The sequence below is a fragment of the Mytilus edulis genome, chromosome 2 (genome assembly GCF_963676685.1).
Source record: "Mytilus edulis chromosome 2, xbMytEdul2.2, whole genome shotgun sequence".
In the NCBI taxonomy this organism is placed as follows: Eukaryota; Metazoa; Mollusca; class Bivalvia; order Mytilida; family Mytilidae; genus Mytilus; species Mytilus edulis.
The window spans coordinates 80,507,962-80,522,382 of NC_092345.1; the positions used below are offsets into that span (position 1 = coordinate 80,507,962).

The 14,421-nt window shown below is 32.9% G+C and overlaps 1 protein-coding gene across 1 annotated transcript; it reads left to right on the plus strand.

The window, feature by feature from the left end:
* Nucleotides 1-2,818: 2,818 nt before the first annotated feature.
* LOC139510694 (scavenger receptor cysteine-rich domain-containing protein DMBT1-like) lies at nucleotides 2,819-11,369 on the plus strand. The gene is made up of 7 exons (XM_071297234.1): nucleotides 2,819-2,948; nucleotides 6,364-6,421; nucleotides 6,789-6,904; nucleotides 7,896-8,036; nucleotides 8,954-9,047; nucleotides 9,629-9,756; nucleotides 11,190-11,369. Exons 1-7 carry the CDS (start codon nucleotides 2,891-2,893, stop codon nucleotides 11,345-11,347), a joined length of 753 nt encoding a protein of 250 aa, XP_071153335.1. The 5' UTR covers nucleotides 2,819-2,890; the 3' UTR covers nucleotides 11,348-11,369.
* Nucleotides 11,370-14,421: the final 3,052 nt, after the last annotated feature.

Sequence of the window (14,421 nt, forward strand, 5' to 3'; positions counted from 1 at the left end):
ACCCAACCTTAGAAGCAATATACCAACTTCACCTGCATATGGAATATACATACCCAACTGATTCGGTATTCAAGAGCTTATAGCTGCTACTCAGACTTTGTAAAACGTCACCAGTGTCTGAGCAGAAAGTTGAACCAGGGGTATGTCAAAGAACGTCTCGTCCTTTTTCTTAAAAAAAAACATTTCATCGAAAGGTATTGAGACCTTGTTGATGAATATTCCGTATCAGATCACAAATAATACACAATGGTCTTTATGTATAGATTCGGAGTACTGACGTTGTTTATCATCATAATAACGTTTTATAGTATTCTTTGATTTGTCTTTTGAATATTACTTTTACTGTTTAGTATATTTTTGGTGAAATTCATTTAACGTGGCTCGGTTCTTATACATCCCTTCATTGTGTTATTGTGCAATGGATTTTTTTTTTTTTTTTTTTTTTTGTCTGTCATTTTTGCTTTGTGCTTTGTCTTTATTCCTTTTTGTGTTTATTTGTTCCATATTTGTTTGTTTTTATAGTAATTAAGATTGTAACAAAATTTAGACTGTTGTACCCCAATTTTGACATGTTTACCTATTATGTATCTTTTTTCGTTCACACATTGTTGTCAATATAATTGAATTTTATTTGACTGTCATACAAATGAGAGTTTAGCTAGCTATAAATTCAGGTTTTATCCACCATTTTCTACATAGGAAAATGCCTGTAGCAAGTGTCAGAAATAAAACAGTTGTTATCGAGTCGTTTGATGTTTGAGCTTTTGATTTTGCCATTTGATTAGGGACTTTTCGTTTTTGAATTTTCCTCCGAGCTCGGTATTTTTGTGAATTTACTTTTCATTGCCATATATCAAAAGATTTATGTTTCGAAGTTTCAAGAGTAATCAGTTCTTATTTGTTAACAGTTTCGAGATAAATTTAGAGCTTCTAACGACGAAAGGCTTCAAGGTCACTAGCTTTAAACGCCCCGTAATAAATAAAGAAATAGCACAAATTTCCCATTCATAAAGACAGATTTTTTGTTTTAACAGTGCATCTGTTTATGTGTTTCTAAAAACGGGAAAATGTAACTGCCTTGTAAAGTGTTTATGACAAAATCACTAGCGCCAATATTTTTCAAAAATTCAATATGTTTAATATTCTGAAAAGTGCTATTATGTTCTGCATTTTCAGAAAAAAAACTTTATTTGTTAAACAATGCTCTTCGACTTATTTCTATTTGCTTAAGTTATAAGCTCTGGCACAATACTGTTAGTGGGAGAATCTAAAGAGGAGGCTTTCTTTTGAATGTTCAAAAGTCTCTTCAGAATTTCTTAATTGAAATGATACTGAATTCTGTTCCCTTCTTTCTTGAATTTAATTCCGTTTTCTTCTTTTATTTTTCGAGTTTATTTATCTTGCTCAGAAGTCAAAGCAGTTTTTTCAGTTACAAGTTTTTAGTCCAGATAGTGCATAATTAAGCGAATTTTCTGCACCAAGACTGAGCTTTATTGTACATAAATTAGGCCGTTAGTTTTCTCGTTTGAATTGTTTTACATTGTCATTTCGGGGCAGTTTTATATCTGACTCTGCGGTATAGGCTTTGCACATTGTTGAAGGTCGTACGGTAACCGATAGTTGTTAAATTCTGTGTCATTTTGGTCTCTTGTGGAGAGTTGTCTCATTGGCAATCATACCATAACTTCTTTTTTTATATGAGCTTCGAATGGTCAAAATATGAAAATTGTATTTTCAATATAAACTTTTACCGCAAATGACCAGTCCGTGTTATCATATAAAGAAACTATAAACTCTTGAACTTTGTTAAAATGTGACTTATTGTTATGCTAAAACAATTCAAATATATTTGTAAACAATGGACACATGTTCCCAATATAACAACAAATCCATGTGCTATTGATAGTTAATAAATACATTAAATGTTTGATTTCTTCCGCTGCTGACCTGCAGTCAGAATGATCTATAGAGGAGCTTGCAACACGAGCTGTCTATTGTTATTGTCAAACAGTTCTATCAAAACAATTTTTTTTTATATAAGACTGCTAGAAATTTATAAGTTTAGTTGTTGCATGGCTTTATTCACTTGTATGATCGGTATAAGCAAGATGCTTTGTTTTGTTTATTTTAGACACGTTTTTATGTACGGTTTAGGTTTATATGTTTTATTGTGGACTCACTATATTCTAATTTTAACCGATATTTCGCTCTGAAATTTCTTTAACGTCATAAGTTTAGCGCATTTGTATTTAGATTTATTATCTTATTAAAGTCATCCGATATATTACTAAAACGGACATTAAAAAAATAGCCAGATTCATTCAAGGTCAATTTTGCCTAAGGGAGTTCGAACCTATGTGTTTTGGTCATTTCTTAATTTATCAATGCAGAATTTGAGAGATGTTTGTTTTTATATAAATGATGCAAGTACCGAAACACTGGTTACTGAGTAGATATATCGCCATCATATTTGAGCTGTTGAAGAGGACTTGGTTTGACTAACATTTCCCTTCCCAACGTCAACATATTGAGCCATCACAAAGAGTCGTCACATTAGTTCTTTGTCGTGTTGAGTAGGGTAACTTACAAGCACATATATAGGGATACAAACATTGTAAAACTGTTGATTTTTGTAAATATGTTAATGACTTCAGTATAATCCAATCCAAAACATCCGTTATATTAGTTAAGTGTTAATCTTTGTATCCGCGTTGTCCGCTAAATAACATCTAATATCCGAATCAGAAATTATACGTGTCCACTGGTTACTTTCATCTTAACACTAAATGCGCGGATAAAGTATCAATCAATAATACCACCTTATACATAGAAACATAAAAACAACCTGTTACATGTATATACAACTTTTAATGTTTTAAATAAGACATAAATGGAAAATGGAATGTCTTCGTTTCAATTAATTTTCGTCTTATTACACATATTAAAGGGTAAGTTAAACCATGATTTTATAATTCATAACATTTTGTTTGTATTGTTTTCGAAAACAATCATTATGTGTGGAACAAATTCAAATTATTTTCGATTTGAAAGTAGATTTTTCTTGAACTTTTTGTTAAATCAATTGTCACAGTGCCTTAATTGTAAATATAAGTATTTCACATGCATTATAAAGTCCTCCATTATAATTTTGTTAATTTCGCTCTGGATAAATCATATTTTTTCATTATGTTATAAATAATGTATATTAAGCTGTACCATCAAGTCTACTTCATCACCGATATATGGAGCAATGAAAATTTAATCGATACTGATATCTGCATACAGTTCTGTAGATATTAACGGCGTATGGATAGATAACGACCAAATGGTTTCGGGACGACTAAATCATACAACTGACGTCAGTCGTAATTTTCGATATTGCCTTACATGTATGTAACCCGAATAGTTCAGTAAGTATATTCAGTATGAGTATGAGAGCTTTCTATAAAACAGGCTCACAAAGAAGTGTTACAATACTCCAACAAATGTGTATAGGTCCCGTAAAATTTATCAAATCAAAATGATGGTATAATATGGTAAACTACACATAACGGCAAACAGTATTTCATTCTAATGATTTCATGCCTCGTTCACACGTACATTTAATTCGAATTGAATTCGAATCGAATGCGAATTGAATTCGAATCGAATGCGAATTGAATTCGCTAATCGCGTTCACACACTCTTCTTTTTTAATTCGAATTGATTCGAATTAGCTAATTCGAATTATCCAATTGGCATTAGAAATACGCTTTTGTTAATTCGAATTGAAAGTCAACGTCGTTTGGACAGTTTAGCGAATTTGACGCGCATTGCAATTCGAATTAGAATTGACGTTAGGACGTAAAACGTTTCGAATGCGAATTAAACTAATTCGAATTAGTTAATGCTAATCGAATTCGAATTACGTGTGAACTCAGCATCAGAGAAGTTGCATTCACAAAGTGTTATTTTCAGTTTCTATCTCAACTACTACATCTTCGCTAGCCAAGATGGTCATGTCCACGATCTGATATTTGAGTTTAGCTACTTATAATAAAGAGTTGAAAAACCAAATATTGGCTTTAACTTTACCTTCAAATTACTTGTTTGCATGGAAGGGGAAGGGCGCCGGGTTTTCCCGTTTGATTCCGCACTTTTTTTTTTGCATAAAATATAATTCTACGAAATTATAGTGTAGTTATTTGTTAATATATGTTTAAAAGCATATGACAAATAATTTAGTATGTTGTCATAATTTTCAATTAGATATTAAACGTTAGTAATTGAATATGAATTGACCAACACATAAAAAGGGTAAAGATAGCCATTTAATATATAAGGAGTCAAATCAAGTGTCTTGCAGTGTTGACTCATTTGTAGATTTAGTCTTGTTCATAATTTTTTACTATAACAGTTTTTTTCTTTATTTTTCATAGTGTTTTGCATAAAATATCAAGCATTTGGGGAAAAACATGTAGACCCATAGTCGTTAATTTCTGTGTCATTTTGGTCTCTTGTGGAGAGTTGTCTCATTGGCAATCATACCACATCTTCTTTTTTTATATAGTATATATCTGTTAATATAAGTACTATCGTACAGCGTATCTTATGAATATGTCAAGAATGAATAAAAAATTGCCCTACATCAAATCATGTGATGTGCTGTTACGCGATTATTTAAGTTGACACAAAATGATTATTAAAATGAGAAAAGGATTTATTTTTCTTTTCAATATTTATGATATATAACTAATTTTAATGCGATTATTAGACATTTAATGATATTGATTATTAATTAAATATGTTACAGTGAAATTGCAACAGATGTTTTTAAATACATAAATATAATATATTTTTAATAATTTTTCTAGCTATAAAAATAAGTGGGATTGGGGATGGAAATATGAAGTGATGAAAGATTGGTAAATTATAAAGTTACAACTAGTGTCTAAGTAAGATATGAGGAAAGCAGTAGGGTTCACTTCCCCTGTATTTGTTTCACTCAAAGGGTTAAAATCAGAAATGTGTTAATATACCTACTGGTATTCTCACATTAAAGAATCAGTAAAAAAAATTGAAGCGTTTATAATCAATTACATTATTTCGATTAAAGCCGAGTGTTATGCAGCATAACATACTGCTGTTGAAGACGGTGCAATTTAACACTTTTTTCATGTTTTGCCAAACTTTCCATCAACGAACATCGTTAACCAAGCACGTATGTTTGTGTCTAAGAGAAAACATCAAATTTTATCTTTTCTACTGATTGTTTTACCTACTAAAAACTTGCCCAACATCCATCAAGACTACAGTTTTACGCTATTTGTAGACATTTATAATTCGGTCCAACAGATAAGAAAATGGAACCAGAAGATACCCACAATACCATATTTTTAGCAAAAAGTGAATTGACGAACCACAAATTACTTTACAGAAATCCCTATGAAATCATTGAGGTGAACTCGGTTCTCCGGAAGGGTATAAACTGCGCATGGCAAATACAAATTAGATGATTCCACAACGCAAACCATGACCAAATTCCAAAATGGTATAAGACAGTAACTGGCCGACGATGTTAATGAATCGAGACATGTAGGCAAAGACATGTGTTGCTTAATTTAAAGCATTATTATTTACATTTCAACCCTTTCCATTTCAAACTCTATCATTGGAATAAAGAAAGTACAGAACAGGTGTTTCACTCTATAATACTAGTAATTAGATAACAACAAAAACAACTATAATCAATATGTAATAAAAAAAAAATCACTCGCAGTTACTGAAAACAAACTTAAATAATTGGAGTCGTTTATATTCAACCGTCTTGCTTTGTGTTCTAATATCGATGACTGCATGTATTTTGGAGTAAATTACCAGGGTTAGTTGGTAAATAGAAAAACGGTAACATGAACTCCCATCAGGAATTAAACAATGCTTAAACGGGTCTTTTGTCTAGTTGCCCGGTATACACAATTATGTCCAGTCATATTGGAATTGGTAAGTTAAATCTGATGCATCGTGTTAGGCAAGTGTTGTTTTTGCATTAAAAAACACTTTCAACTACTTTTTGAGGTAACCTGTTGCATGGCAAAATTCCCGCCCAATCCAAATACCCGTTTTCAGAGTGTCGAAATTATCCGTCCTTCATCGTAATCGGAATACTTAGTAGAAACTGTCTATTAGTTTATGTGTTTATGCATCAAATATTTGCCGCTGTGTATTGGGAAAATATTACGACATAATCTTTCTCAATGCACAAAGTATGCAGAATCTTAAAGGAGGCAAAAGTAAACAGACATTTAGGTCTTAAAAAAACATCAGTATAATTATTAAAAAAAAAAATTATTTGATAATTGAAATATGCTTGTATTTTTTTTACAGAAATCTGCGCTAACAATGTACAACTTCAGCTCTTTGAACCAACCATTATTGCAAATCCGTAAGTAATACATCATATACTTTAGTTATGCGTAATTTAGAATAGAAATGTCAATTTTTAACTTTTTCCTTTCATAACACGTTTTACATGTAAAACATAATATTTCAAAATATCAACATTAGGCACCAGCATCAACTTTCAACATATTATTGTAGGAAATAAAGTTTCAACTTATATGAATTTACCTTTGATATATACTTTTTTTAATACTTTTCATTTGTCGAGCAATTGCAAGTGTCGCCAATATGGATCGACCAATTAAAGTAATGAAATAAAACATAACTGAAAAAAATAATAAATCGAAATAAAGGGAGCATATTTCAGATGCTAATGATTAAAAGTATGAACATGTAGTTGAAATTTGCAGATTTCATGAAGTTAAATACGTTCTACAAAAAACTGACGATGATGCTGCTTTCTTGATAGAGACAATACCTGCTAGAGAGCCATGTAAAAAAAGTGGAAATTTTCGTTTTTACGAAGGTAATCTTAATATACAAATTATAACGTTGTGTAAATAAGTTTATTAAAAACTGAATGCTAATATTTAAGTAAATCAGTATAAAAAGAATCTCAAAACATTCAGTGTTTGTACTTAAGCATGACCCTAAGAAACAATCTTTTATTTTTAATAGGCTCAACACTTTTAGTTCACCTGACACTACGTGCGATTAAAGCTCTACTCAGCTTCTTTTTGTTGCATGCAGATGACAATGTGTTTTTCTCCTGTCATTTTATTCCTTTTAGGAAGCACTTTGGGGTGAAGACAACTATTGTGCTTAGCTTATCCCACTTAGTACGTACATTTACTTACTATTGATTGACGGACCGAATGCATACTTTTAACAACCGATAAACTGATTTCTGTGATAAGCTCAAACTACATGTATTCACGTCAACATACTATTAATTGACGGATCAAAAATAAAATCACAAAAATACTAACTCCGAGGAAAATACAAAACGGAAAGTCCCTAATCAAATGGCAAAATCAAAAGCTCAAATACATCAAACGAATGGTTAACAACACTTATATTCCCGACTTGGTCCAGGCATTTCTTATGTAGAAAATGGTGGATTGAACCTGGTTTTATAGCTAGCTAAACCTCTCACTTGTATGACAATCGCATAAAATTCTTACTACATGCATTCACGATAGCTGCACTGACCCAGGTGGTTGATAAGAATTCGTAATATCATAATATCGAAAAAAGACGAAGTCCATTTGTTCAGTACGGGTAACAAAATTTAAAGAAACCTTGAAAATGAAAGATATTATCTGCTAAAATAAAATAAAATAAAATTACATTTTAACGTTAAGATTATTTGTATTTTCTGAAACGGTTACTTTAGTATGCAAAAGACGACAACAAAGGCACATTAATATAGAAATAGGTCTTGAATTACAAATATTATTCTGGAATAGCTGATCTGAAAATATCAAAAAGTTAAATCATAATATTTTTTTCTTCAGGAAGCGGTAACAACGGAATACTTCGTTTTGAACATGGATGCATGGCCGAAGTGAAGACATGGGTTGCTGACAGCAACACTGTTTCTATGGATGTAAATAAACCAGCATTTTCTGTTTGGACACTTTTAGCCAAAGATCAATGTAAGCAGAGGACACACCATCTTAGTGGTGTATTGCTATCAGAAAAAATAACTATGAATAGACAATGTAAAAGGTTTTGAATTTTAGCTTGACAAATTGTCTTTACACTTTAACATATGAATCTTAGTGATATTTAAATAAGGTAGTGGCTATTCGTCCGGCTAGTCGGACAAATAGTCAAAAATGTCTATTCATCCGGCAAGCCGGACAAATAGCATTTTTCCGGTTTTTCGCTATTTGTCCGGCACCTGTCCCCAAAAGTAGGATTGTGTTTCGATAGAATCTTTTTAGAAAAAAATGTATATTAGCTACAACAGAAAAGGGGGGATCAATACCCCAACCCTAGTGTCATATTCCCAGTCCAGGCATATCAGAGCATGTTCATAGATCTCCGTTGTAGTATAACTTAAAAATAATGCATCAAAGCAAGTTTGATAAGTATTTTTTTCCGAATACGTTTTGCCTCAATAAGGTAAATGGAGGTAAATCATCAATTAAACTTTGATTTCAGGCGAATTCCTCACAGTTAACATGTATACGCTTTTGTTCTGGAATCACTCCTATAGAAATTTGTTTACAGCAATCACATTCTCTCTTGTTTTCTTTATAACATCTTTAAATATAAATCACGATCTGCGATTCTCAAAACGTCCATTGCGTACGCGTTTGTTATCCGACACCTCACCCGGGACACTTTCCGCGTCACATGACACTTTTATTGATATTGAAGATTTGCGCATCCGCAGACGGATGGCCGGACGAATAGAGATTTTTAACTATTCGTCCAGCCGGACGAATAGACACTCCGTTTAAATAATTTGGTATGTTATAAAAGCAGCCAGTACAATGAATATTTTATTTTCTATCAGTTTTGTAATTAAAATTTAACATATATCCATAAATATATTGTATTTCAGCTCAAGGTGCGTGTTTAGGTGATCCGGTGGATTTATTAGCAGAACGAAGTGAAAAGTTCATCACCACTGCTACTTTTCCAAGGCAGTACCCTGCGTAAGATAAATATATTTTATACACAAAAAGTACTGGAAATACTATGACTTGAAATAATGAACATATGTTACAGTTATATCTTGTTTCGTTTTGTGTTAAATTACTGTAACAAAATCAAGATCCATGAACTAGAAAATCAAAAACAGTAGTATACAAGTATATATGAAAATAGGCTGATGTGGTATGACTGCCAATTAGACAACTCTCCACCAAAGACCACATGACATGCAAGTTAACAAATATATGTCACAGTATACGGTCTTAAACGACAAGTCAAGTTAGACCCATACTACATAGTTAGCTACAAAAGGCACCGAAATGACAAATATATATCAAGTCACGAGAAAGCTAAATGTCTGATTTTTTACAAAACAATGAACGAAAAACGAATATGGTTATTTTCCTTTGTCTATATATTTCATGTATGGAGTAGGACACCTCGTGCGTTTACATATTGCATGTGGATGTATTTATTTGATGAATTAACAACATCTGTCATTAATGATATACATAGGAAAAAAGTTAAATGGTAAAATACAGTCCGAAGTTGATATACTTGCATAACAACATCTTCTTTCCAGACAGGTTAACTGCACGTGGAGAATAACATCGCCAAATCACAGAAATATAGCACTGACCGTTTATTATCTGGATGTAGAAGTAGGTCCTGAGTGGAACTGCGTTTTTGATTATATAAGAATTAAATCAGGTGAGATGATAAGACCAGTTTTATAAAGGTCTGGAGCTGGAATGTCAGTAACTGCTAGTAGTCCTTTGTTAATTTATGTTCATCATTGTCATTTTGTTTAGTGTTTTCTGTTATCTTATGGAACATCGGACTCGGACTTCTTTTTAAACTGAGTATTACAGTACTGTACGTGTTGCTTTGAGTTTTTTTGTAATTCCAAATTTGATACATTTTTTAACCCCGCCGCATATTTGCGCCTGTCGAAAGTCAGGAACCACTATTCTTTATTTGATTTTTTTGAATTTTGGTTCATTTATATGTTTTGTAGTTTTGTGAGACGTCGATTTTCGGCTCTGACACTGGTATACGTTTAAATAAGGGGCCATCTGAAGCTCGTCTAGGGTGCGGGTTTTTCTCGGTATGTTAAAGATAAGACCCATTGGTGGCCTTCGGCTATTTTCTGCTCTTCTGTCGAGTTGTGGTATATTTTACACATTCCACGTTTCCAATATAATTCGTTTTATTATTTTGTTTGGTAAAAAGGATAACAGTCAAATGTTTATATCATCAGTGAATGATGACAACTTGACAAGATGTTTGTAAATTGTTGATGGCTTTTTTATGACAAATATATAAACCCAGGTTTTAATCCTCAAAGGGTGACTGATTGTTACATATATTTTCCCGTGTAGCGTCAATTTTACTGTGAGAGATGTATTAATGCGTAACCACGCCTGTTTCGGAAAGGTCTTAGGCGACATCAATACAAGACCGATGCCTTGTTATGTTGGTTTCCCTCCGTAAAATATTCAGTAAGCCTTCGGGAAAACTATTAACAGTTATCGTCAAACTTGTCAAATAATTGCTGGGTACCAGCCTAGTATATTGTATAAGGAAAGTATCATGATATCACCACGGTATTTAGATAACCATTGAAACAACTCGGACGGTTACAGACCATTTGATACCATCATGGGAAGTCAATGTTGTTATACACCCTACGTAGTACTCTGACGATCCATAAAGTAGGCTAGCCTGTCTGGCACAATGCAAGATATTTCAGCGCCTATTTTATATTATACATATACCTCTTTTTCGCGTCGATCGTTTTGTTTCATGGATCTTGTTTCCATCAACGGGAAGGTCGACAATCCATATGTAATAGAAGGCCATGGGAAGGTCGACAATCCATATGTTGTACATAATAGTCGACTCCCAAGCATAAAAGCATATGGATAGTCGACCTTCCCAGGGATAGAAACAAGTGCCTGTGGAAGCAAAATACAAGGAATATTCTACTTGCTGTTCACTTTTGTGGTATGACGTCAGAGTAAATTACAAGATGTATTCCACGTGTCATGGAAATCATGCAGAGTATTTCACGGTATTTTATTACCAACAAATGAATGTATTAACAAATGAATTAATAGAATTGTTGACTTTGTCTTTTTCAGATAATAACGAGGACTATTTATGTGGTGAGAATATATGGGAAAAAGAAACGTTTTATGGCGATCATTTTCATGTGGATTTTATAAGTGACAAAAGTGGAGTAAGAAATGGATTTTTAATTGGTTTTCGTGAACTGAATATTATACACGACGATTTATAACAAAAATAAAAAAGTAGCATATCTTCCTGTAATTTTATTATATGTGTCTTATCAACAGCATACAATCGAGCACATGTTTAAGCGAATTCACGAAGTGTTACAGTAGATAAACTTTATTTGGCTAAGTTCTATGAGCACAGCAGATCGAAAGGTTACTAAACGAAAAGTGGTCTATAGATTGGATAATGCGTTCAATGGATATAGGAAGATGTGGTATTAGTGCCAATAAGATAATTCTCCATCCAAATAACAATTTATAAAAGTAAACCATAATAGAGCAATGTACGGCCTTCAGCACGGAGCATTGGCTCACAACAAACAACAGGCTTTAAAGGGCCCAAAAATTACTAGTGTAAAACCATTCAAACGGAAAACCCAACGGTCTAATCTATATAAAAAAAACGAGAAACGTTTACATTTGGATCGCGCGTGATTGTTTATATAAAATGTCAAACAGACACTACTCCCCAATACGAGAAGTTTTAGCTACTATAATTCTATACTCCTGTTATCCACGCTTATGTAAGCAGTATGCATTGGTTGTACCTTATCCTTAACGAGTCTCAGAGTGGACCTTTCTTGTTTATAACATTGTCTTTTTTATTCTTTAATTTGTTTTAAAAAGTCACAATTTTAAGAGAAAGACCTCATCTATTTTGTAAATTATGCCATGATTAAAATTCAGCAGTGTTGACGCCGGGATGACTACACTTTAAATGGAGCAGGAAGACAAAACTACAAGATTATTAGCATGATTAGACTAAAAAGTTTGTTTTTGTATTTGGCTTTTGAATTTTAGTAGTGTGCCACTCCCCAACTACACAAGTGCTTTTCAGTGTAATCCTACACTCGACTGCAAGAAACATATTTTTTAGATTAGTTAATTTACTATTCTTTGTTTTCTAAATATGTCATTCATATCCACAAACTGAACAAATTTGCATTGATTAACTGAGGAAAAAGATACATAACACAAAAAATACTAGGTTAGCGTTTATATATACATTCAGGTGACGCTTAGTTTATACTTCTTTAATTTTCTGGTGTACCGATGTACTGGTGTAGGTTCAAGGGGAGGGGGTCCGTTGTTATGCTGTGATACACATGTTTTTACATAAAATTAGTCTATGCATTTCTCTGTCCTTGGTGTTCATGCGTTTATGTGTACTGTAGTCTATCACGCAATATCATTTTAGCGGTATTTTTAACATTGCCATATAAGCGGGAGCTTTGGTAAGCCATAAAAAATTTTAAATTCCCTATACCAAGTTTGGAATGTGGCAGTTGTTATCGAATAGTCCGTTTCTGTGTATTTTGGCGTTTGTTTTTGTTGCAGTTCAATGTTTCTTATATTTGATGTGTTTCTTTTGGTTTTAGTTTGTAATCCAGATTTGTTTTTCGCTTAATCGATATAGGACTATCGAACAGCGGTATACTACTGTTGCCTTTATTTACAATATATTTGCTAACTCTAAACAGTCGATAAAATGCCTGAAGATAAGCACGAAACCGCAAGTTTGACAGAATTTGGCAAATTATGTGTATTTACTAAAAAAAAATGTATAAGTAATGTATTCATAAAAAAAACAAGTTATTTTGGAACTGATATTGTAAATTTCTGTAACATATTACTTCGACGTCTTGCAAATTCACCAGTCGTGTTGCATATGTAACAAAAAAAACGGGGATATAAAGTCTAATTCGGTAAGTTTCATTTGACTAAATGATAACGGGATTGATGTTACAACAATTTCAACATATCCAGCGTCATCTGTCAAACAGATATTCCACATATAACGGTCTTCGAAGTGATTATTTCAACTCAAAAACTTGGAACTTTTGGTTAAATAGCTTCTTTGTAGCAACCCTATATCAAGAACTTCAGTTAAGCTACCTCTACTGAGTTTTGCCTCTGACCTTCCTACAAAGAAACTTTACTTACAGTTGTTCTTTGTGACTTTTCATTATTTGAACAGGAACAGAGTTACCGTAATCAGTTCAAACAGATTTCTGCTGTAAAGTGCACGTTATATTTTGTCTTTAATTTCCAGATTATAGCTGTGATCTTCTTTATTAGTTACAATAACAGCAATGCATGCATAGCGTTACTCGGGTCTCCTTTTCCGCGATTCGCATGGGGGGAATAGAATCAACACATTCGCTTCAACATCCTATTCTGTCAAAACTTTTTCTGAGAGCAGCGTGTTTTTTCATACATTCGATGCATGACTTCTTCGATTTTTAATAATATATCTTCTTCTGTACATAAATGACAAGTAATAGTATCAGCCATACTTGCTTTTGCACGCATCTGAAGTATGTACAGTGCACATGTCGAACACTGAACATTCGGAAAACATGGGATTTTAAAAACATCCCTGAAATGAACATTTAGCGTCGTTTTATTTGTTTCTGAGAGATTAAATGCTGTCTCGTCTGGCTTATAGCGATCAAAATACCGATGTAGATCTCCCTCAGAAAGATTAGACGAAAGGATCCCTTGATGTAATGATGGTGACGATAATCCTATCTTTGATTCATGGTCAAATATGGCCTGTTCTTATCGGTGTTGACTTTTTTTAACTGTACAAATTACAACCCTACAAGTATATTCCCACTTGTTATAGTAACTAGTTTCTATCTCTCAGATTACCAGTATAAATTTTCTGTAATTCCCCTTTCAATACTTCCTTGCGATTGATGATGCCGAGGTTTCCATGGACTATTGTATAAACTGCCGAGTTTTTCGGTTCTTTTATATCATTAAATGCTATAAAAAAAAAATAGCTGTAAAAGCATGACCTTTAAACTACTGATATGTAACGAAAAGTAAAAATATATCCAATAGCTGATAGGCGAATGCTTGTCTCAGAGAAGCTGGTGCATGCTATGATGCAAGTGATCGCAATATATCTAACTTTGTCAAATCTTGCACGGTAAGGGGCGACCATTTGACTTTCGGGAGGGTATGGACATGATGATTTTCAAAATTAATATCCTGGCCTAGTAAAAGGTTAACCTTGCATAAGGCAGGACAAAAATGAATAGTGGTATGAATATTAAGAGATGCGAGG